Source organism: Hippoglossus stenolepis, chromosome 4 (assembly GCF_022539355.2).
Source record: "Hippoglossus stenolepis isolate QCI-W04-F060 chromosome 4, HSTE1.2, whole genome shotgun sequence".
In the NCBI taxonomy this organism is placed as follows: domain Eukaryota; kingdom Metazoa; phylum Chordata; class Actinopteri; order Pleuronectiformes; family Pleuronectidae; genus Hippoglossus; species Hippoglossus stenolepis.
Window position 1 is genome coordinate 13,778,890 of NC_061486.1, and position 24,038 is coordinate 13,802,927.

Here is a 24,038-nt window from a genome sequence, read left to right on the forward strand (position 1 = left end):
TGGTTGGAGGATTTTAGATTACACCTTGGAGCATATAGGGATCCGACTGTCCTGAGGAGCTTTAAAAGTTATTCGAAAATATCCTAAATAATAGTGTTATATAGTTCATATAAACCGCTGTGTAAATTGATTTAATTAAGAGCTTATTTGTGTGGATTCATCCCTCGTTACCCAGCAGAGGTAGGTGTGTGTGTGTGTGTGTGTGTGTGTGTGTGTGTGTGTGTGTGTGTGTGTGTGTGTGTGTTCTTGCACAGATGACTTTGTGAGGACCATTTTTAGCCTACAACCTGCAGAGTGAGGACATTTGGGCCAGTCCTCACTTTCTGACCCACATTTAATGAACTGTTTTGTGGTTAAGATCTGGTTTTAGGGTTAGCATTAGGTTTAGGTTAGGGTAAGGGGCTAGGTAATGCATTACGCCAATGAGTGTCCTCACTAAGACAGAAGTACAAACCTGTGTGTGTCCCCTCTGACTGAGAGACAAGAGCAGACAAGTTCAATCATCCATCGACACGTCGCAGACCCACTCCGGGGACCAGACATGATTTTGGAACAGTAGCCGAGGCGTGATGTTGTGCAGAGACTCTACAAGTTACAACATGCAGCCGCCAATTAACTCCTGGCCTGTGGCGGTTTGTTGCTCTGTAGCCGACCTGAGTGGAGACTAATGAACTGATTGGTATTTACAGGAGGACAGAGAGAAAGAATAGAGAAGATATGAAACTATGGGATGTTTTATTTGAATGTATTTGATATTTTCTGCATTTTTCATTGGTTCAGCGTCCAGTTGGTGCTGAAGGAGTGGGACAAAACTGGTGGAACAATTTTTGAACTTAATCTTTAACACCATTAATAAGATAAAAAAAATGCTTTGCTCTTTGTTAAAATGAACCAAATCATACTGTTCTGTTTCAAATGAAATGAAGTTAATGTCCACTCAGCTTCTCATTGTAATCCAGGGCCCTTCTCTTCACTGTTGAATCTGATCTGATGTAACCTTGTGTGGCACGTCTCCCCCGGGAGCAGATGAGACACCTGTCACACTTTGCCGTCTGCCACAGTGAGAGAGCTCAGTCCTTTCACTGTGTCAGACGGAGCATGGAAATCAGAGGCTTCCTGCTGGGATTTTGTGCCTTTTTCTACATTTACAGGTCTGTCTCTGCAGAATCCACGTGCAAGCTGAAGGCCAAGTTCAACCTGAGCGGCTACAAGAACGTGGACAAGAAGAAGGTCGTCATTGGGGGGATGTTTCCTGTTCACAATCGCATCGCCTCCACCGACAGCAACACTTCCAGGGTGCCCATCTCCTCGGAGTGTGAGGGGTGAGTCGAGCTGTCTCCTTTACCTTCAGCTGTTGTTAGAATCTTTATAACAGATACACTTATTGTTCTATTAAAGTTTATTTATGAAATATTTCTGCTCTTAATTATGTGTTTCATCCACACAACGTCCTCCTAAGATCTCTTAGCATCACAATTTAACTACAGAAATCAAGACAGAGCCGGGCAGCACCTCTGGGACCAATTAGCTACAGTAGCCTTTATTATTAATATTATGTACAGAGTCTGCATATGCAACAACAAGCAGCATCAGAGTCTGTGAACTGTCCTTTTGTGGGTAATTTAGTTAGAAACATCAGGACTAAAATTATGTGTGTGGATCCTCAATCAAGTATTTTATTTTTGCACCTACTGAACATGAGTCTTGAGTTTTTCTGTCGAACTAAATACAAGCATTGGAGGTGTGAAAAGACAAAAACAGGAGAATAAAATTCATCTCTTTTGTGTTTTTCATCCTCCAGGTTTAACTTTCGCACCTTCCGCTGGACCCAGACCATGTTGTTCGCCATCAATGAAATAAACAAGAGGGACGACCTGCTGCCCAGCACAGACTTGGGTTACGTCATCTACGACTCCTGCTTCACCATCTCCAAGGCCGTGGAGGGCACCCTCACCTACCTGACGGGCCAGGACGAGGCCGTGCCCAACTACCGCTGCGGGAACGGGCCGCCCCTGGCCGCTCTGGTGGGCGCCGGCGGCTCCGATCTGTCCATCGCCACAGCCAGGATACTGGGACTTTATCACTTCCCACAGGTAAGGCAGCTGTGAGAGACACAGAGGTAAAGACAAGGAGATGTCAACAGAACGAGACTTGCTCATCCTCTTATCCGTATCTGTAGGTCAGCTATTTTTCGTCGTGCTCTGCCCTGGAGAGCAAGTTCCAGTTCCCCACCTTCCTGAGGACCATCCCCAACGACAAGCACCAGTCCACAGCTATGGCCCAGCTGGTGCTGCACTTCGGCTGGACCTGGGTGGGCACCATCGCTGCAGATGATGACTACGGCAAGTACGGTATCAAAGACTTCAAGGAGCAGGTGGAGGAAGCTGGTGTCTGCATCTCCTTCTCTGAGACGCTGCCTAAGGTAATCACTTCGTCTGTAATTGTCATTTTGATCAAATGAATACGCTGTTGTTTCTGCAGTTTTCTATTCCTGCTACTTCAGGTGAGTTCCCAGCAGGACATCCAGCGAATTGTTGACACCGTCGTTGAGTCCACGGCCAAGATCATTGTGGTCTTCTCATCAGACGTAGACCTGAGTCCTCTGATCCTTGAGCTGCTCCGCCACAATGTCACCAACCGCACCTGGATCGCCAGCGAGGCCTGGGTCACCTCCGCTCTCATCAACCAGCCTGGGGTCAGTGATCAGTCGCGTGATGACCAAGAGGGAAAGAGTCTGAATAAAGGATGTACATCACAGTTTGAGCTGAGGCTGATAACGTGCATGTTGTTCTGCAGTTGAGCTCAGTGCTGGGCGGCACTCTGGGCTTTGGTTTGAAGAGGGCTGACATCCCTGATCTTCAGCGCCATCTTCTGGACCTAGACCCCTACGCTGACAAACTCACTGAGGAATTCTGGGAGTCGGTCAGTTTTTTTAAAGCTTTTTAATTGACTTGAGGAGCTGGAATTGAAACTGTAAACATGAATGTGTTGTAATGTTAAGAGTCACTAGGATCAGATCAGATGATTGTTGTCTTGCAGCTGTTTAACTGCACACTGGACTATGGCAGAGCTCTGAAACAGGCTAAACAGACGACTAGAGAGGTTAACGGCACTCTGTCCAGGGCAGTGAGGGGGCCTCCTGTCGGGCTGTGCTCAGGGAGCGAGTCTGTGGCTCAGCTCAATAACACCTACTCTGATGTTTCCCAGTTAAGAATCACCTACAGGTCAGTTCTCCCCATTAACACTTACTAACTGATGTCAGCAATGTCACCAATTCATATAAATGTTACTGCCAATGTCATAACTATCACCCATATGACTGTTCTCCCCCTATTTACGTGACCGTGATGAGAATGAGTTAATGTGATGAGAATTATACGAGACATATCACCTTTAGAGACATTGTCCCAGATATTAACACCTGTTTTCATTGGGACTATATTTTGATGCAAAGTAGTTCCACAGTAATTATTTCTGAAAAATACATCTTGGTGTCGATGTTGCTTTAAGCACCACAAACAAAGATTGGGCTTTAGTGCCAGAAACATGAAACAGAACAAGTGTGTGAAAGTGTGTTTTTCTTTCTGCGACGGGGGTGAACGAAACCTGTAATTATCCACCTGGATCATTTTGCAATTCATGGTGATGATGGTGATGATGATGAAGATAGTAATGATAGTGATGATGATGAAGATGATGGCACCTCCCCTCAGTGTATACAAAGCTGTGTATGCTGTGGCACACGCTCTGCACAACCTGGAGCACTGTGTAGATGGACAGGGACCGTTCAGTGGGAACAGCTGTGCCGACATCACCAACTTTGAGCCATGGCAGGTACACGTGTGTGTGTTAAGTTATTGTTAGACACCTTGTGCAAACAACCTGTAATAAAATGAAATATTTAGCTAATATACAGTAGATCTAAACCTACTGTGGAAATTATTTAAAATATTGTTTAAGAATTATTTAACTGTTGTTTAAAGCATTGACAGCTCATATGTGGTAGACCGTTTTATAAGGGTTCTAACCCCAGTGAGAACCTTAGTGTTATTATAGTTTATCTTCTGCCACAGCTCAAATTATAGTATGTTGGAATGAGCTACAGACATTAACACTGTCACCTCACCTAGGAAGGACGAGCAAATGTTTCCCTACATATATTATCGACCAGAAGGTGGTGCTACAATTAACTTTCAAAAAAGTGAAAAACTGGAAATGCCAGAGTTCTTTTGACTAAATGGTACTTGTGTTAGGAAGAGGCCCTGCTCCATTTCTACCATGAAATGTGTAACATGCTGTTACAAATCTGAACTTATAGTTGGTGTAAAATATGTCCAGTCATACTAAAGAAAACCAAGATGTTGTTCTGTCTCTGTCGTCCTTAGCTGATGTACTACCTGAAGAACGTGCGTTTCAAGGTCCCGAACACAGACGAAGAGATCTACTTTGAGGAGGGGGATGTGGAGGGCTTCTATGACATCATCAACTGGCAGGTCAATGGTCAAGGGGAGATATCGTACATCACCGTGGGACGTTACAATGGCTCAGCAGCTCCCAGGGACAGGATGACCATAACCAATGACTCCATTGTGTGGAACAATGAAGTGCTGGAGGTCAGGAGCCTTTTAAGACAGCAAATAATGACTAAGTCTACTCTCTTTAATTGTGAGTCTTTGTATTTAGTTATAGTTATGTCTATAAATGCGTGTTTGTGTTGCAGCCTCCTCGGTCAGTGTGCAGTGAGAACTGTCAGCCCGGCACCAGGAAAGGGATCCGGCAGGGAGAGCCAGTCTGCTGCTTTGACTGTATCCCCTGTGCTGACGGAGAGATCAGCAACACAACCAGTCTGTACACAACTTTCAAACTCAAATATGACAGTGTCCTCCTCAAACGTCCACTGAAACATACATTTTAATGATTTTATTTAATTTTGTTCCTTCTTGAATTTGAATTATTATTCAAATGTTAATGGGTCTGTCAGAGAAAAATACTGTTCTACTTCTGTTTTACTTCTCTTAAACCTAGATATTGCAAACTGGTATCTGTCCAAAGGATGTATAATAATAATAATAATACATTTATTTTTTTCTAATCACCAATGGACACCTTACAATAAAATATATATATAAACAAAAGAATATATTATATAATATATTATAAATATTATATTTACAATCCTGTTTAAAACAATAAAATAAAATAAAAACAGCTTATACATCTTTATAATGCTGCAAAACTTTTTTTTCTAAAACCCATCAGAATTCTCTAGAGCAAAATCAGATGTAATTCTACTCTTATGCTAAAACGGGGGTACATCAGCAACGTCTTATTTACGCTGATGAATCCTGTCATGTTTCCATAGACAAAAATATCTACTTGGACAGTTTCCTGGACAGTTTCAAGTCAACCATGATGCTGCCTGTAACTTCTGCCGACCCCACCGTCCTCTCATCTCCCTCTCTTCACCCTGACAGATGCTCGTGAATGTATCCTGTGCAGCGGAGATGACTGGTCCAATGATGCTCATGATGCCTGCGTACCAAAGATCATCGAGTTCCTGGCCTTCGGGGAGCCGCTGGGCATCACTCTCATTGCCATCTCTGCCTTCGGGGCATTGGTTACCATCTCTGTTGGGGTGAGAATCATAGATGGAAAAACAAGTGCGGAGAGTGAGGAGCTAAAATGTCCCATGTTGTGTTTTAATGTGTTTATGTTCCTCCAGGTAGTGTTTGCCATGCACATCAGGACACCTCTGGTGAAGGCAAACGATCCACTGTTGAGTTTCTCGCTGCTTTTCTCGCTGGTGGTGACCTTCCTCTGCTCCATCGTCTTCCTCGGAGAGCCTCAGCACTGGAGTTGCATGACCAGCCAGGTGGGCCTGGCTCTGGGCTTTGCTCTCTGCCTTTCCTCCATCATGGGTGAGTATACTTTACCTCATATATCTGCTTGTGTATGTTATTTTTTTTTCACCATATGCCAGGCCTTACCATATTGCACTACTTTTCCTTACCATATTGCACTACTTTTTTTAGGTGTATATATTTTTTGAATATATATATTTTTTATTCTTTTCTATTTTTTGATATTCTATTCTACAATTATTTTTATTCTTATTTTTTTGCTTGTGTAATATTTTGAGCATTTCTAGAAGAGAGCCTGTGACCCAAGCATTTCATTGCCAGCGAGTGCTAAATGTAATTGGTGTGCACATGAGAATAAACTCTTGAATCTTGAATCTTGAATCAGGCAAACATATCTCCGCCCATCACAATCTGAGTATCTGCAGGAAATCAATTTTTTTTGGTCTACACCTTGATCTTGGTAATTCTGAGGTTTTTTATTTTTCAAGGTATTACCTCTCGCTATAATGTTTTTTTTTAATTCTACAATAACACTTGCAATGTGTGTTGACTTCAGGTAAATCAGTGCTGTTGATGCTGAGGGCCCAGGCTCTGAAAGCAGCTCGTACCAGAGCCAAAGCCGCCACCCAAGCTGCAAAAGCAGCAGCTGAGGCAGCGGCCAACAGCGGCAGTCCTGACGTCATCGTCACCAACACACAGAGCCACAATGATGCCAACGTCTGTGCCAACCCTGAAGTTGACACTATCAGCTGTGCCCACCAGAGGGCGATAGCAGCCGTGGCAACATTAATCCAGGTACCTACAGTCACAGGAAGTCTTGGATCTTACTTGACATTTTACTCTGACCTTTTAAACGTTAGTGGTGTCGGATGTAATTATGTGATAATGTGACAGATGTTTCCGTGCTCCTCCCCAGGCGATCGCCTGCACAGTGTGGCTCATCGTCCTCCCTCCTCACCCCGTGAAAAACACCTCGGCCCAGAATATAAAGATCATCCTGGAGTGTGACGAAGGCTCAGTGATCTTCATCTGCTGCGTCTTTGCCTATGACATCCTGCTGGCTCTGCTGGCCTTCATCTTCGCCTTCATAGCCCGAAAGCTGGAGGACAACTTCAGGTAGGAGACTCACAGAGGGGGGGTCCAGGAGCGGAGGCCAGGGGGGTACTGGCCCAACCTGAACTCTGATCGGCCCCTGAAGTATTGCTTTTTAAAAAAAAACTAATCACTTACTAACAACAAATGAATGAATTATTATGAATTTTTATTTTGGAAACTTTTTTTGCAGGAAAAAACGTGCGTGAACAAGGAACCAATTAAAAATACATTCAATGATGCGTGATTCAAAGCTATAGAGCAAAGGGTTAACACGGAATGAGTAAAGCAGTAAGAAAACAATTACTTTAATATCAGTACAGCCACCAGCTCATTGGGAGCAATGTAAAAAAAAAATAATAACTTGAATAACATTTCTCATTTCTCTTCTATCTGGTCTATATATGTACTATACAATCATTTTTACATGTATTAAGACAGGTTCATAAAGTGCAGAATATAACAAATGTATTGAAGGATTATTACCTCCATCAAGGAGGTTATGTTTTCACCCATCTGTTTATTTGTTATTTTTTATTCTTTTTTGTTTGTTTGTTTTCTTTATCCGTCTTCCAGCGAGGCGAAGTGCGTGACCTTCGGCATGCTCGTCTTCTTCATCGTGTGGATCTCCTTCGTCCCGGCCTACCTCAGCACACGTGGCAAGTTCATGGTGGCCGTCCAGATTTTTGCCATCTTGGCCTCCAGCTTCGGCCTGCTCACCTGCATCTTCCTGCCCAAGAGCTACGTGCTCTTGGTCAAACCCGAACAGAACACGGAGGAGATGATGAGGCCCCGCGCCAAACTACGCGACGGAACCTCGACCGGGACCTCGGCCTCGCTCGCCACAACCGCCACTGAGATCCACTCTACGACTGCGTCCACGGCCATTGATTATTAGTGGAGAAATAATTTAAAAAAAAATAGGGCTATGAAATTGAAAATTGAAAATAATGTAGATGGCAGCTGTGTCGCTGTGCCACTTAAATGATTAGTTCCTACTCTTAATATTCACATTTTATTTTGCAACTATTGTTTGTTTTTAATGAACAGGCAATACATAATATTTACAAAATACCTATATTTATACTGACTGAATGTGTGTGTAGCCCAAGTCAAGTGTATCTTCACATGCGTTAGGTCGGGTTGATTTCAATGAGCAACGTCCATGAGGGAAAAAAAACTGCTACCTCAACGATTACTGAACATCTCAAACACACATCTCCAAAAGCATATAATTGATGGTGTATGTGTAAAACAAGATATTTTGATTTAGTTTTGACTTGCTTTTCTATGTCGGGAAATTATGTTAAATAATATTTGAAAGTTCAGAATCTGTCAAAGCTGCTGTTTCATTTGTGGTAGTGGAATTAAAATTAAGGCAGCAATTACCTCACATTTCTTCCTGCTCTACTTGTTGCAAATCAGTTTCAAACACATCTGACATTTTTTGCAGCTACTGGCATTTAGCTTCTATCATAATATTTGTATAAAGTTACACTGTAGACTTGATGTCACCATAATAACCATGTGAGGGAGACACAAACGACCATAACTCGTATAATAATAACATAACAAATGTTATTTTCAGTCTCAACAATATGTGTTGAAATGTCTATCTAAAATTTTTAAATCTAGTCAATATATTGCAACTGTAAGTGTAACTGATGGACATGTAGTTATTGTCTCCTCACACTTGAGCGGGTCGGCAGAGAATGGTTTCCTGTATAGATCCTACTGGGTCACTACATGAATGAACAATAAACATGTCGCTCTCTGTATCAGTGCTCATGTAGGTAGAATCGGTCACTTGAAACTTTCAGCTTTTATCTTGTGTGACAAAAGGGAACAGAAAATTACCTTTAAAACTGCACTAATAAATATTATTATATTAAAGCCACCTGTCAAATCAGCTGCTTTTGTTCCAAGCATATCAGTTTTCCCCAGCAGGCATCGGTTTTTAATGAAAAAGACAAAAAAGACATAATAATGCTTCCTGCCCAGGTCCAGACAACAGTTACATTAGAACGAACCCTTCATATCTGAACACCAGCACAGATCCTCTTGCACGGGGTCCACCTTGTTGCACTGCCATGTTTCTACTGGAGCCCAGAACGGACAAACTAAACACTGGGTCTACAGATGACCTTTATATGTTTACATCACCTGAAGGCCACCGTAGGTTCTCCTGCGGAAGGGTGAGGCGATGGGTATTCAGCTGGTTGCAATATGCCCCTTCACCACTAGATGCCACTAAATCCTACGCACTGAACCTTTAAGATAAACAGGTGGTTGCAACAGATTGCATCATTACACCTGGTATAAATACCTGGTATAAATATTTATGCACAGCAGCGTTGTATATTTGCAACATAACTGTTTAACAAGAAGTTTAGATTAACATAATAGAAACTTAACTTTGCCGGACATCATGTATTGGTCCATAACGTCCAGGAGTCAAACTGCTACACAATTCACTACACAAACATATCACTGATCTGAGGCCCCTGTGGGTGAAAAGGATTAATCTGATGTATGAGGGTGGGGGAAATCACAAACGTCTGAGGCTGAGTTGATCCAGCAGAGGGAGCTAGAGGAAGCCGCTGTGAATATTAAACATCACACATTAAAGATTCAAGATTCAAATGCACAGACACACTACATGCAAATCTGCTTTTGACCCATCCGTGTGAACACAGCAGGACACAACACACACAGTGAACACACAGAGCAGTGCGCCCGGGGAGCAGATGTTGGGGGAGTAAGGTGCCTTGCTCAGGAGCACTTAGACAATGACTGTCTTTTCTACCACTAGTCCACCGCCACTCCCATTAAAGAGCACTGACAGCTGAATGAATGGAGATATCAGTACAGAGAAAATGTAATATTCTACAAGGAGGTATTACATTGACTACCATGGTTTAAACCTCTGCTGTTAATGTCCCAGAATAAGTCCGATAAATCCTTCTATTTTCACAGATATCAGTTTAAGATCTGGAAAATCGTTTTTCATTCAACTTCGAATTTTCCGAATGCGAATTCTAATACGTTTGAGATAAGATAAATGAAGCTTTGATCCGTGTGACGAATCCCTCAGAGGTGAAAAGATGACAAGATGAGAGGAAGCATGTAAAACAGTAAACAGCTACTTTACTGAACTCTAACAGAGAATGATGATATTCACGTGTGTGGGTGTGTTGACTGTCTCATTAATCACACTGAGCTTTGTTAACCTCTGTATTCAAAAACAATCAAACTCTATTTCATGCTTTTAGATTCATCTTGTTATTGTTTCAACCACTCGCTGTTATTTTTACAAGCTTTAAAAAAACGTGTTGCATCCAGGGTCAGCTGCTACACACATCTTTGTGTCTTTTGATGCAGGTGCAGGTGGTCGTTTTCTACTTGTGTGTGTCTGTGTTGTGCGCTGTGAGAGCATGTGTGATCCCATCCATCGTGAGCATGGGGGCTTTCCAGGAATCTGTGAAGCTATGAACTGTGTCCAATTAAACCTGTCAGTGTGCATGGTCACAAATTCTCCCGGTGACAGAGCGCTGAGGGGATGCATTTCTAATTTATTTTCAGATGACAAGAGTGCACAGGAACACTAAATCAAAGTGTGTGTGTGTGTGTGTGTGTGTGTGTGTGTTTATGCTTAATTTGAACCCCCCAAAATCATTAACAGTTTAAAACAGGCTCTTTATCTTGTAATATCGGCTGTCTACTTATTTCTATCTATTTATTTTTGAACTGCTTCATAGTTCAGGTCCAAGTGCAACATGGTGAGAGTGATTCCTTCAGAACACATGTAGGCTTTGAATTTGAAGATGTAACCATGTGTAACCATCTATTAATAAATGAACCTTTACGGGAAATATCACATTTCCCTCATTAGCGCCAACACACTTTCACATTCCCTTTTCTGAGTTCCTCCGCGGAGGAGGTGATGTTCTCTCTGTTAGGTAATTAGTTAGTTAGTTAGTTGGACAGTAGGTTTATGCAAAGACTACCATGAAACTTGTCGGGAAGATGATACATGGGCCTGTTGGGTCTCGCTGGATATGAGCTCTACCAAGTGCCATTCTAGTATATACAGTTTATAAAGGATTGTGTTGTATTGTATTAATTCCTGTATATTCGACTGTATTTTACGAACAATGGCGTAATTATTCATGAACATATTTTGTCCCGTAAAGAAGAATTGAAATCTTTATAAGACATGACTAAAAAAGTTATAAAAAACAGTCTTAGTAATTTTTTTTGGTGTTTTGTGTTTAGGGTTTAAAATGGACTCGTGCTCATACTCATGCATGTGACTCAATCTGTGCTCTTGTCTCCTTCACTTAAATAACCTATTGGTTAGAATTCGAGGGGACCTTTGGGCCTTGGCGGAGGTTTCTAGTTTTTAGAAAGTCTCACAGATGATTTAGGAACACTGGACCATAAATGAACCTGTGTGGCTGGTGTGATTGATATTCAGAGGTTTGTTATCCATGTTACGAGCCTGAAGGACTTCACTTCTCTCATTTCTCTTCCTCAGCCTCCGTGTGATTGATAAGGAACTGAGCGAGTGCGACACAATCCAAATGAGCCAAAGAGCGTGTGTGTGTGTGTGTGTGTGTGCGTGTGCAGGGGTAGTCACTCAAAATGATTCATTGATAGGTGACTCTAATTTTTTTTCACGCAAATGTTCACTTAAGTGTTAAACTTTATTTTCAAATTGAAAATTAGGCACTGCATTAACACCATATACCCTTTTCCCTTAAAAAACACTATATTTAAATGTTCCTTTATATTACACTTCATAATTTATACATTTATATTTTGTCCTTGGATTTTATTACACTTAATAATCTACTGTTTTGTTCCTTTGTACTCTATTGTATATTGTACTGTTACTGTAATCTTGGAGCAAACTGAGAGAAGAATTTCCTTTGGGAATAATAACATCTTATCTTATCTTGTCTTGGCTTATCTTGTCTCTTTTCCTGTTTTATTTGGAACCACTTTCCTTGTGTGTCTTCTTGTCTTGTCCTGTTTCCTGCCTTTGTGCACCTGTCCTCATGTGTCCCACCTGTGTTCACTCCCCCCTGCCTCCCTGTGAGTATCTCTGTGCTCACACTCGTCTGTTCAGGTCTGTTTTTGGTTTCCTCATCATGTTTTTCGGTTCCCAGTGTTTCTGTTTTCTTTGAATCCCGGCTCCTGTGACTAGTTTCTTTCTGTGTTGATGGACTCACAATCTAGTTAATCCTTTGTGTTGAATCTTTTGGAATCAATCCCTGAACAGGTCTCAGTGGTAGACAGAACTCTACTGGGTGCCATTCTAGTTCTTCACGGGAAATTCGTATCTTGCCCTTGAAGACTCAGGAGTCTGCATTTAGATTTTCATCTGATTGTGGCACATTCACAGTGACACATCTCTTTCTGAAGACAAACTTATTTTGCCTGACGCGTACCTCGTTGTATTACATAAGATCTTGTACACATACCAGTGTTGATCTGACTTCAAAGAGTGCAGAGATGTAGAGTTTGAGGGCAGGAATAAACTGTCAGTACTTTCTACACTCAAAATGTCATTTCAAAGTAAAAAAAAACAACAATTCCTACTTCCTAAAAATGAATCTGTCGTATTTCTTTCCATCTAAACTGTAAATGTTCAGTTTTCACTGTGTGGGAGCTGGAAGCTACAAATAGGGCCTCGTTAGACATATGACATTGAGCTGTTTGTCATCCCCCACTTGTTTGGTTTGTCAAAGTGTGAAAGATTAAAGCGGCTTGACAAAACTCTCATGCATGTATTTCCTCAACATTACATTTAAGGGATAAATAAGACGTCTTTACCCAGCCTCACTGATTTTTGCAGGATTTATTTGCACAAATTTCTCAGTAGAGGTGAATCTCATGTTAATGGCCGTCCTCATCTAATAACACAACAGGCTGTGGGTGCGACTGAAGAGAGGTTCAGGTTTGCTCCTTCTAATTTCATAGTGGAGAGAGCAGCTGTTCCTGTTTGCTCTATATAGTTTGGGTGCCTGTGTTGTTGTGTATGCAAGTGTTTATGTGTGTGTGTGTGTGTGTGTGTGTGTGTGTGTGTGTGCGTGTTTGTGTCTTTTAACTGTTTTAACTCTGCTGCCACCAAGTTTCCCACTCTGACTTCTATAACAATAAACTCTGGAAAGAAAAGTAAACTGACGGAGGGTTAACCTTTGGAAACTATGATAAAAACTATTTGAGCCTAAGATTTTAATTAATAACCGTCAGCTCATTTATGTAGAGGTACAATATGCTTTCCATACATCTAATATATGAAGTGTGTAGAGTTTAATGAGGCAGATGTTAAGGTGCTAAAGAATCCACCTGGTTCATAATCACAGTAATGCTTCATCCTATTACTGATCTCATTCAGATGTGCACATCCACACTAATAGCCTATAAAACTCCTCACTGTTGCTTCATCTAAGTCGGGCATTGGAAGTCTTCAAGCCCCTAAAACAGAGACTTTAGGAGACGCTGCAGGTTTCATTTTAGTTTGAAGTACAACAGAGACTTTAAGAAACAGATGAGGTTGTTCCACCTCATCGTCAGTCCAATCAAAAAAAGATCCTCGGTCTTACTTCTCCCTGCTGCTGTTCCTTGTTCATAGCATTTTCTGCAACTAAGAAACCAACTGTAAAATAGAAAACCTGCTTCTTGTCTGAACTGGAACATGCATGGTACCAGAGTACATGACTGATCATGTGACATGTGTTATCAAGTGTGTTAGTATGGATGAAGATTACTTTTGATACAGAGCTAAAACCCTTTAAAACACACAATGTATGTATTGTATTGAAAGCTAAAGCATTCCGACCTTTGACCTTGAAGATCAGTGTCTGTTGTGTCTGACTTTCTTTTCATCATTCCCTCTCCACTGATCTCTGCTCAGTCTCACTTTGGTGTGTATCCTCTAAAACAGGCCTCATCACTAAGAGTGTGTGGAAACTTTATGAACTTTTAAAAACCTGTGTGATTGATTGATTTGATGTAAATGATGATTTTAAACAACCACAATCAACAGCTCAGCTTTTATACTCACCTCCAATCTGATGCAGTAAAACTGCAGTGATATGGAGATTTGAGAGAAACAGCCCCATCAGTGATAAAAGATAAAAACAGGCCCATACAAGGCAAAAAATGTCTGTGTGTGTGTGTGTGTTTGTGTGTGTGTTTAGTGTGTGCGTGCGTGTGTGTGTGTGTCTGCCAACTGTATCAGTTTGCATCTCAGTGGGGAATCAGGATTAGGGACTTGAATGACGGATTTTGTTCATGCTAGAATTTCCCTCTCGGTGACGACACCACAGACGAGTCAGATTGGATTCACTTTGTGTGACGAATCTCCTCAGGCAGTGACCTTGAGGGACAACAGGTCATCCAGCTGAAGTGCTGTGCACCCTGCCATGTTTAATACTGTATGGCAAATGCTGCTTCACCTTGAGACATCTGCACTCCATGCACATTAGGGCTGTACTCAACCTGGAATGATCTGAATCAGACGTAGCTGTTCAATACAAGTAGTTGATGAATCTTTCCTTTTTTTCATAGAGATCATCAAGACTTATCTCAACTGCCAGATTGTTCATTTGTATTTGGTGGGATGTTCAGGGTGACAATGACAATGATTGAATATGTGTGCAAGTGCCACTGGGTGCTAATTACCCAAATGATGCATCAGAAATGTGCAAGTGCTTTTGTGAAAACACTTTTTCTATCAGAACGGCACAGCCTGCAGGGGGAATTTGGGGTTCAGCATCTTGCCCAAGGACACTTAGGCATGCCACAGCCGCTTGAACGATTTCTCTCTCAGACTCACCCTGCCTCTCGTCAGCAGACAGGACGAATTGACGACAAGCGGATCATAGGGAAAAGTGAGGAGCGCTCACTCTGCAGCTGCTTCGGGCTTCACACTGACAGACAAAAAAAGAGATTTGAATAATCTTAACAGGTTGTTTGACTGATGATTCAAATCCTTGACTCATATAGGGGGCAGCCCCGGTGCACATTACAGCCTCGTGTGAAATAAACCCCCTCGCACTGTTCAACCTCTGAAGCACAGACGAACACTCCCACTGCAAACACAGCAACCACTGCAACTACTGCTATTAATAGCACTTCAGTGCTCATGTAGATGGATGGACAATATAGAAAAAAATCATTACACCTATCAGAGTGTGTGAAATCTCATATCTTGAACTGCCATATCATGATACAGGCGATCTTTTGAACACCAGTGACCTACGTCCACTTGTCCAACTCTGAAGAAACTGGATGACTGAGAATCTCCACACATGCTTTGGCTCATCCTGTGGAATAGAACTACTTATTAAGCACTCCAATGTGCATCATCAAAGTGATGCCAAGATCATAAAATTCTTAAAATTCTTACTTTATAGCAAAAAAGTTGTGCAACATTGCCTCAATACCCAACATAACCATATATATTACTGTAAATCTCATTGTAGTATATATTATAATATCAGCTAGTCATATACTCCAGTGGTCAAGATGGTTTAAAAGACTCACATTTGCAACAGACTACAGATTTTTAACTTTCCAATCCAATCCCCCTGCTGAGCTGAGCCACAGACAGAGGTCTGTCCTTCATCCCCTCAGCCTGCACAGTCAGCACTGACCCCTACCTTTCCCCCCCAGACCCCTCAGACAAAGTGCAGGGTGATATCAGGCTCTCATTACCCAGCTGAATAATTTACGGCTGACACTCCATCGCTGACTTATTCACTTGACCTCAAAGGACACTCTGGGTGTGTGTTCAGATATCAGGAGGATCCTCCGGCTGCACAGCTTGACCACATGGACTCATTTATTGGACACACACGTCTTGATCCACTATGTGCTGATTAAACCAAACATGGACCCAACTCAAATTGGCTGGGGTTGCATGTTACATAATAAAGTCCCAAGTTTATTTCACTGCTGTGTGCTGCCAGATTTTTAGTGATCGTTAGCTGCTCCGTCGTGCTCTCTATTAGATTTGGTTAATATTCTGCTTCAGAAACCTCAGCAACTCTTTAGACAGGATTAAAAGTGAAGCCATAGGGCCTTGATCGCCCCCTGGTGACTGGCCACAGTAAGCTGATAGATCATAAACCTGCCTCCATCAATGTTAGCGAATGTAACATGTACAAAACAAAAAAAAATCAAAGTACACGTGAAATATGTTTTTCTCAAAGATAATTTCCGACACTTTAGATAGTTTCTAATCACACTGATGTTTGCTCAAGTGTTCATTTTTTCCAGTTAGTTTGGTTTTAATTAGTTATTTCCTGTGATAAAAATGGGTTGAAATATAGTGTATAGTGTATAGTGTATGACATAGTTTATTTATTTTTCACTTTGTTGACATGAAATCTGCTCATCTTAAAATAAAGTTCAAATAAGTTGAAACAAGTTTTGACCTTCTCTGTTTTCCCACAGCATTAAATGGGTGAAAGAAATTATTCAATAATGTCACTCTTTTTTGTAACTCTGACTTACTCATATTTTCTATTCAAAGTGCGTATCTCAGTTACATGTAGTCCTCGTTCCTCTGACCTTAATGACTGGACTGACATTATTTGACCCGCTCACATTATGTTAAACATTTTGATGAAGGTGAAAAGTGACATCCAGTTCTTCTTGTTTCACAGCATCAGCTTCCTCTCTTCCTGTGGTTCGGACAACAGTCTTAACACTTTACTTAGTCATCGAGAATAGTTAATGAACTGCACACTGGGTCCAAATTCTCTCTCCGTCTCTTCTCTTCTTCTCTCTCCTTCCTTCTTTAGCCACTCTCCTCTTCTGCTTATAACACACTGTCTTTGTGTGTGTGTCTCAGTAAAAGGCCACATCAGCCCCCCCCACCCCTCCTGCAGTACCTGACATGAATTAGCATCTCATCAGCATTCAGTCCGTCCGTCTTCACCACCTAAACGATGATTGAACGAGTGCGTCTCGCGGGTCCTTCCTCTCACCTTCAGTTACCACACTTTCCTGCTCTTTGAAAACCGCTCTGCTTTGCTGTCCTGTGCCCCTCTCTCTGGTGCCTTCAGACAGGAAACAAAGTTTATGCATGGCTGGAGGATATTAAACAGTCAGCTCCAAAGTTGTCAGGAGGGAATCAATATAGGCTCTTTAGTGTGTGTGTGTGTGTGTGTGTGTGTGTGTGTGTGCATGGGTGTGTGTGTGTGTGCATGTGTGTGTGTGTCTGTGCATGTGTGTGTGTCAGCGTTGAACTTCAAGCAAGACAAACACAAAACCTCACACAAAGCCTCTGTATTTGAACCTACATGTTAAGACGATATTTAACCTACGACATCCCACTCGCTTGTTTTTATATATAACATGTTTTGTTATACATATATACATGTATATATGTTATACTTTAAAATGTTATATTATACATATATGCATGTATAAATGTTATACATTAAAATTACTATGTTACACATGTAAAATGTTATGCTGTATATATATATATATAAGTGTATATATAATATACTTTAAAAATCTCATGTTATACTTATACAGTTACATATCATACATAAAAATGTTATGACTTAATAACAGTTTTCTTGCTCTGGTGAAGTAGGACGCCCAAAACACTTCACATATATGAACCTAGGCTTCTCTACATTTGTGCTCACATATTGTGTGTACAGACAAATGTCTGTGTTTGAACATTGTAATGTCTTTGCAAGGTGTAAATTTGTGTTTCTCCCACACCGACGTGGAGTCTTATGACACAAGGAATGGTGTTAAGACATCCAGACTCTGAAGTGGTCCAGAAGGTGTGTAAATATAGAGTTGTTGCCAATACCAAGTCTGTAGATGAAGAGAAACAATGTGTTTTGTGCCAGTGTGCATGTGGTGTGTGTTGATGATTGTTTATAGCTTCAATTTAAAATGTGTTTATTGCTTGAATCCACGCTGAGTATTATTTTTGTTTTTGTTTGGCTGTCTGTATGTCAGTGTTCGTGTGCGCGTGCCAACGTGTATGCAGTTTGTATGTATCGTGTCTTATGAGCTGTTTCAATGCACAGGACGCTTCTGTGTTTTATCACATATGCAGTGTGTGTGTGTGTGTGTGTGTGTGTGTGTGTGTGTGTGTGTGTGTGTGTGTCGAGTGCGTGTGCACGTTGTCGACACCCTGGCATGTTTGTCTCCCTCCCTTTAGGCCAGTGCAGCCTGTGACGAAACAAGGAACCCAGGATCCTGTTTCAGGCTGGATGAGGCTATAAGAGACCAGAGAGCACACTTCACAGACAGAAAGAAAGACAGAGAGACAGACAGGAAGAAGACAGAACAAACAGACAGAAAACACTTGGGGGAAGATAAAGCAGAGTTCAGAGAGCTGAGAGCTTCAGAAGATGGTCAGAAAGTTGAGACGGAGCGCTGACTGAACTCTGACTGTCAAAACAAGCTTTTCTTAGACAGGCATCACTCTCTGAAGCTGGACAGATCGGTCTCCTGGAAAGAGGGGGACAAGGAATTGGAAACACTTGGAAACTTTTAAACTCTTCACCTTGTTCCCTGAACTCTGCCCTTGAGGGGAGGGGGCACCCTCTGGGGCCATGCTCGCCGCCCGGAGCAGCGGAGGGGGCGTCGGCGGGGGACACCAGCCGCCGCACGTGCACCGCAAGCAGTCGGTGGCCTCTCTGAGCGGCACAAGAGCCAACCGCAACAGCTCCCAGGATGCCAAGCGCACTTCCTCTTCCGGGAAGCAAGGGGCACAGCAGCGGCAGAAGGCCATACTGATCAGGGAGATGGAGACCACCTGGTACCTGAAAATGTTTGGACTGGGCAAAGAGGAGACGGTGGCACATAAGACTGGCATGCCCTACAGGTCAGTCAAGTCCTGTGTGTGTGTGTGTGTGTGTGTGTGTGTGTGTGTGTGTGTGTGTGTGTGTGTGTGTGTGTGTGTGTGTGTGTGTGTGTGTGTGTGTGAGTGAGTGAGTGAGTGAGTGAGTGAGAACCTAAACAACCACATGGCGATGTACTTGACACATGCACACACAAAAACACCCACCCACACACATACACTCTGTAGCTGTGAGGACACTCATTAACATTATCCATTCCCTAACCCTGAAACCAAGTCTTAACCCTCAAACAGCCCTTTGAAGTTTCTGAGGACCAGCCAAAATGTCCTCACAATGATGGTATTGAACTTCCTAACTATAGAAAAACGTACACACACACACACCCACACACACACACACACGCGCACACACACACACACACACACACACACACACACACACACACACACACACACACACACACACACACACACACACACACACACACACACACACACACACAGAAGTATCAAGGTGATCAAGGGCTTTTTGCTTCTCGACACATCACTAACACTATGATCAGTAAATGTGTGTGTGTGTGTGTGTGTGTGTGTGTGTGTGTGTGTGTGTGTGTGTGCGCAGCGTACAGTAAATACACATGGTCCCTGCATGTTTGCTGACAGATTACTCAAGTATTTTTGGGCTTGACCATAAGTGCTATCAGATGACAGGTGTGCCCCCTCCACACACACACACACACACACACACACACACACACACACACACACACACACACACACACACACACACACACACATAAACACTCCTGTCCTATCATTTGTTAGCATTGTGGGTCACAGGTGTCACACTGGTCACGATGACCCGGAGTTGTGTCACCTGATCTGGACATAATGTTAATAGACAGCATCTGTCTTGCCGCATTAGCTTGTGTTGACATCCTCTAACGCCATGGTGACAAAACATATGGAGAGCTGGAGGGCAGGGGTTTGAATCCTTGTCTTTATGATTGACAGGCAGGAAGCACCAATGACGTTGCTTCTGAGGATGCGACAGGCATCGGCGTTTCCACTTTTGGAAGTTGGAAATATAAGTGCAGCAAGTGTCGTTTTCTCTCCCATCTCTCCCTCTCTTCTTCTTGTTTCTCACACATGGATATTTTTGGCATTGGGTTATCCCCCCCGCCTCCCCTCTCCTCGCCATGTATTCCCCCTCCTCGCTCTACTCTCCTTTCTTGTCACTAAATGCCTAATCCGTCTGTGTCTCATTCCAATCATCCAAGCCCACATTCATTGGTCTGCAGCCGTCTGGCCTTTCTCTTTCCCTCCTATCACCTCTCTTCCTCCTATCATCTCCTCTTCTTCCCTCTCTCTTTTTATTCTCCAGTCTCCCTGTTGGTTTTGGCTCGCTTCACTCTCCAATTTAGTCAAAACAAAGCAGAGCGGTGATAAGAGAAAGAAATGCTGAGCCCTTCCAAGTATTTATGCATCCATTTATGTCGTGGAGCAACTCAGCGCGGCGTGGCATAATTCAAAAGGATTTCCATAATCCAAATGTGTTTGTTCCCTAATCAGAGAAAATGAATTGGCAGAAGGTGACTGGATCATCACCGTGTGAACTGACAGCGAGATAAGCGACGAGATCATTTTGCTCCCAACTTCAAACTGTCTCCTGTAAACGGGCTCCATGAGAGTTTACCCTCCCTTCCCCTCAACAACGATTTTCTGGCAGCTGATGTCAGTTTATTGGCACAAGTCACAAGTAACACAATACATGCACATATTTGAATATCTATGTGTGTGTCACCTGAAGCAACTGTTGTTTGTGTAGTGTGGGATTAATCAGCAGGATCAAGATCCGTGTGTGCACATTAGAAGTGATTAGATGCTGAAATTTCAACGATGTAATCTTTCATTGATATGAATAGTAACTCATCAGAAGACAGACAGGGGATTCACATCAGTGGTTTACAGTGTGTTCATAGTTACCACATTTTCCGTTTCACTTGTTTGTGACGACCACGTCCATAATGACCATATCTGTCTCCAATGACTCACATTTACATGCAACTGTCCTGCAGAAGGACAACAAGGTTCTGTCGGGCTCCTTCCGTGTGGAGTTTGTATGTTCCCCCTGTGCTCCCACAGTCCAAAGACATGCAGGTTGAGGTTAGGTTATGTGGAGCCTCTAAATTGACAGTAGGTGTGAATGTGAGCACTAGGTGGGATTGGCCCCAGCTTCTCCATGACCCTAAAGGATCGGCAATATAGATAATGGATGGATGGATGTTCTGCTGCAGTGATGATCCCCTGATACAGGTTTTATAAGCCTTGGCGTTAGAGAGGATCGACCACCAACCAGAAAATTAGTGGTTCAATCCCCAGCTGCTCCGTTTGGTGTGTCAAACAGTCCTTGGGCAAGATGCTGAAACCTTGACCTGTGTGCTGCAGGGAGAAAAGTGTCACATATATGCACTGTATGAATGTCACAACTGTACTGTAAATCGTTTTGAGTGGTGACCAAGACTAGGAAAGCGCAATATAAACATGCTCACCGTTAAATAACTGAATCTTTGTAGCAGCTTTTGCAGATATTTTTGATCCATTACAAAATCATGTATTATGGCTCATAGGTCAGACCACACCTTTCTTCAATCTCAGCGTTCACTCACCTGTTAAAACACTCGGAAAGATTTAGAGAGTGCATCTTGCACAGTAAAAGGACTGCAAACACTGTGTTTAGTTATTTCAGATGTGGTTTGGAGATGTTATTTAAACTTGGCATGGTGACATGTTGGTGGCTGCACACTTCACATGCTCTTTATTTACGGGCTCATAAAGATACGATGAAAGCTGCTCACGAGCTGACAGACAGACTGACAAGGGCAAGTGGAGCGACAATAAAAAAGACTACACCGTGTGAATCACTTAGCACGACCTTCACACATACTTCACATACACACACATGCATACACACACACACACACACACACACACACACACACACACACACACACACACACACACACACACACACACACACACACACACACACACACACACACACACACACTGAGCAGTTGTTCAATTAATTCCCTCTTGAGAATCAATGTCAATCGTTTTATCACTGTGACCTCATCAGTATAATGTGGATTCACATTTCTTGTCGAAAGAACGATAACGATTGACCCCACCCCCAGAAAAGATGTGAGCATGAGATGAACCCTTCCAAAACTCCCCTCGCCAACTCTTGCATCTCACACACACACACACACACACACACACACACACACACACACACACACACACACACACACACACACACACACACACACACACACACACACACACACACACACACAGTCTGCCAGCTCTCCTCTTTGGATGCCAACCAGCAAGCGACGGTTGGACGTCCTCCCTCTCGTTTGAATCTAAACAACTGCCAATTTTTATCCAAATGAAAACCTGGATCCAGTGAATTAGATATGGTTTCATATGGTGACGGCTGTTCCTCGACAGAGTCATTTAGCTTTTAGTTTTTTCCATTTTTTTTCAAGAAGCTGTCAATATCAACGGCTATTAACTAACACTTTCATGGTCGAGTGGTCCTCAAAACTACAACCATGCAAAAAAGGTTCCCTCTTAAACTGTAGTTTTCTTTCCACTGATAACAAATCTTGCAGATCTTATCTTAACCACTTCATATAACACCCTGTTATTCATAGCCTTTTTCGTACACTAGTCGGCCAACAGCCCCAGGCTCTTGCAGTAAAAGTTGACTGGTTGGAGTGATAGTGGCAGCCATCGGTATTGCTGGCCCTTCTCTGTCTGAGGTGTTCTATTTCCTTATAACACCGCAGACAAAGGTGTGGCAACATGATACAGCTGCATGGAGAACAAAAACACATGTACTATTAGACCTTGATGGATGAAACATTGGGACCGTGCCCAGATTGGCAGTTTGCAGCCACCGTTTTGCTCTTGCACAGGAGCGTGCTAAAAGTATCCATCTCCCAATAGATAAAATATTAAGCACGATTTTACCCAGCACACGCTATGGTGTCCATGTATTTATACAGTCCGTGAAATATAATATCATCAGCCTCACTTTGCTCTCAGCATTAAGCTAGATTTTTAATGATAATAACAATGGGATTTAGTGGAGAATGTAGGGCAACACTCTGGTGTTAAACAGGAGCAGGACAGTCCCTGAGGGCTGGAGACTGATCACTGGGATAATTATTGCTGCCATAGAGACGGAGGGCATAGACAGAGCTTCCACATTGGAACAAACAACAGAGAAATAATGTTTTTACGCTGCACACAGAAAGTGGAAATGGAAAGACTTGAAAATGTAGCCGTGAGCTCGAGTCATTTTAAAAAACACAAACAAGGTGTGCTGTGTTGCGCCATAAATGTCAGGCTGCTCTACCCGATCTGTTTCTATCGAGCTGTGCACACTGGATAATTATCAGACATATGCAATCATTGTACGGGGATTCACTCACTGGAGGGCGTGCATGTGTGGGTGGCGGGGGCAAAATGAAAGAGACAGAAAAAGAAGGCTAATTAGTCTCAGGGAAGGTGAAGCTGACGGGGGAAAAGGGACAAAATAGGAAAAGTATACTGACATTTACAGGAAGAGAAAGTGAGACAAGTGATAAACAGACATAAATACAACAACAAGGGGGACTGGGAGAAAAGGGGATTCACGTGCATGTTAAGGGCAGAGGATGTCACACCTTCTGAAGCCCTATGAGACAAATTGTGATTTGTGAATATGGGCTAAACAAATAAAATTTGATTGAATTTGATTGATTGCCATGCATACCACCACCCACAAATGGGCCCGCGCCATTGATCAAGCATGTATAGGCTTTGCGTGTATGGTTGTGCATGTGTCTAGTATCTATAAATACACTGTAAACACACACTGGTGTTACATAAGCTCAGTTGACTTTCCTGCTGCCAGACAGGATCAGTTTTTCCACCCATCCTGTTGGACAATGGACACAGCTGTCCCTCTGCCAACCTCCCTGCCTGATTCTACTTGTTTGAGTGTGTGTGCATGTACACAATGTACACTGATAGAGAAAAACTGAGTGTAGCATATATGTATTTTCATTCTGGCGCAGGAAAGCGGTCAACCGTTCATGGTGTTTAAGGTGTCAGCTCTGGAAAATGACTTGACTGTTGGAAGACAATCATTTGTGTAATTGCTTTTGTCTAATGGCTAT

General features: G+C 42.5%; 2 protein-coding genes across 2 annotated transcripts in view; both read left to right on the top strand.

Moving 5' to 3' along the window:
- Positions 1–1,230: 1,230 nt before the first annotated feature.
- Positions 1,231–8,716, top strand: LOC118105673 (vomeronasal type-2 receptor 1). Its single transcript, XM_035153444.2, has 14 exons — positions 1,231–1,322; positions 1,802–2,093; positions 2,180–2,422; positions 2,504–2,695; positions 2,797–2,922; positions 3,040–3,224; positions 3,714–3,834; positions 4,386–4,613; positions 4,721–4,844; positions 5,475–5,635; positions 5,723–5,918; positions 6,418–6,656; positions 6,778–6,977; positions 7,530–8,716. Exons 1-14 carry the CDS (start codon positions 1,246–1,248, stop codon positions 7,849–7,851), a joined length of 2,706 nt encoding a protein of 901 aa, XP_035009335.2. The 5' UTR covers positions 1,231–1,245; the 3' UTR covers positions 7,852–8,716.
- Positions 8,717–18,556: 9,840 nt separating this feature from the next.
- kcnab1a (potassium voltage-gated channel subfamily A regulatory beta subunit 1a) overlaps positions 18,557–24,038 on the top strand; it is a 105,240-nt gene continuing 99,758 nt past the window's right edge. Inside the window, exon 1 of the mRNA XM_035154960.2 lies at positions 18,557–18,828. Coding sequence (XP_035010851.1) covers positions 18,557–18,828 — 272 coding nt within the window. The remainder of the gene's footprint in view (positions 18,829–24,038) is intronic.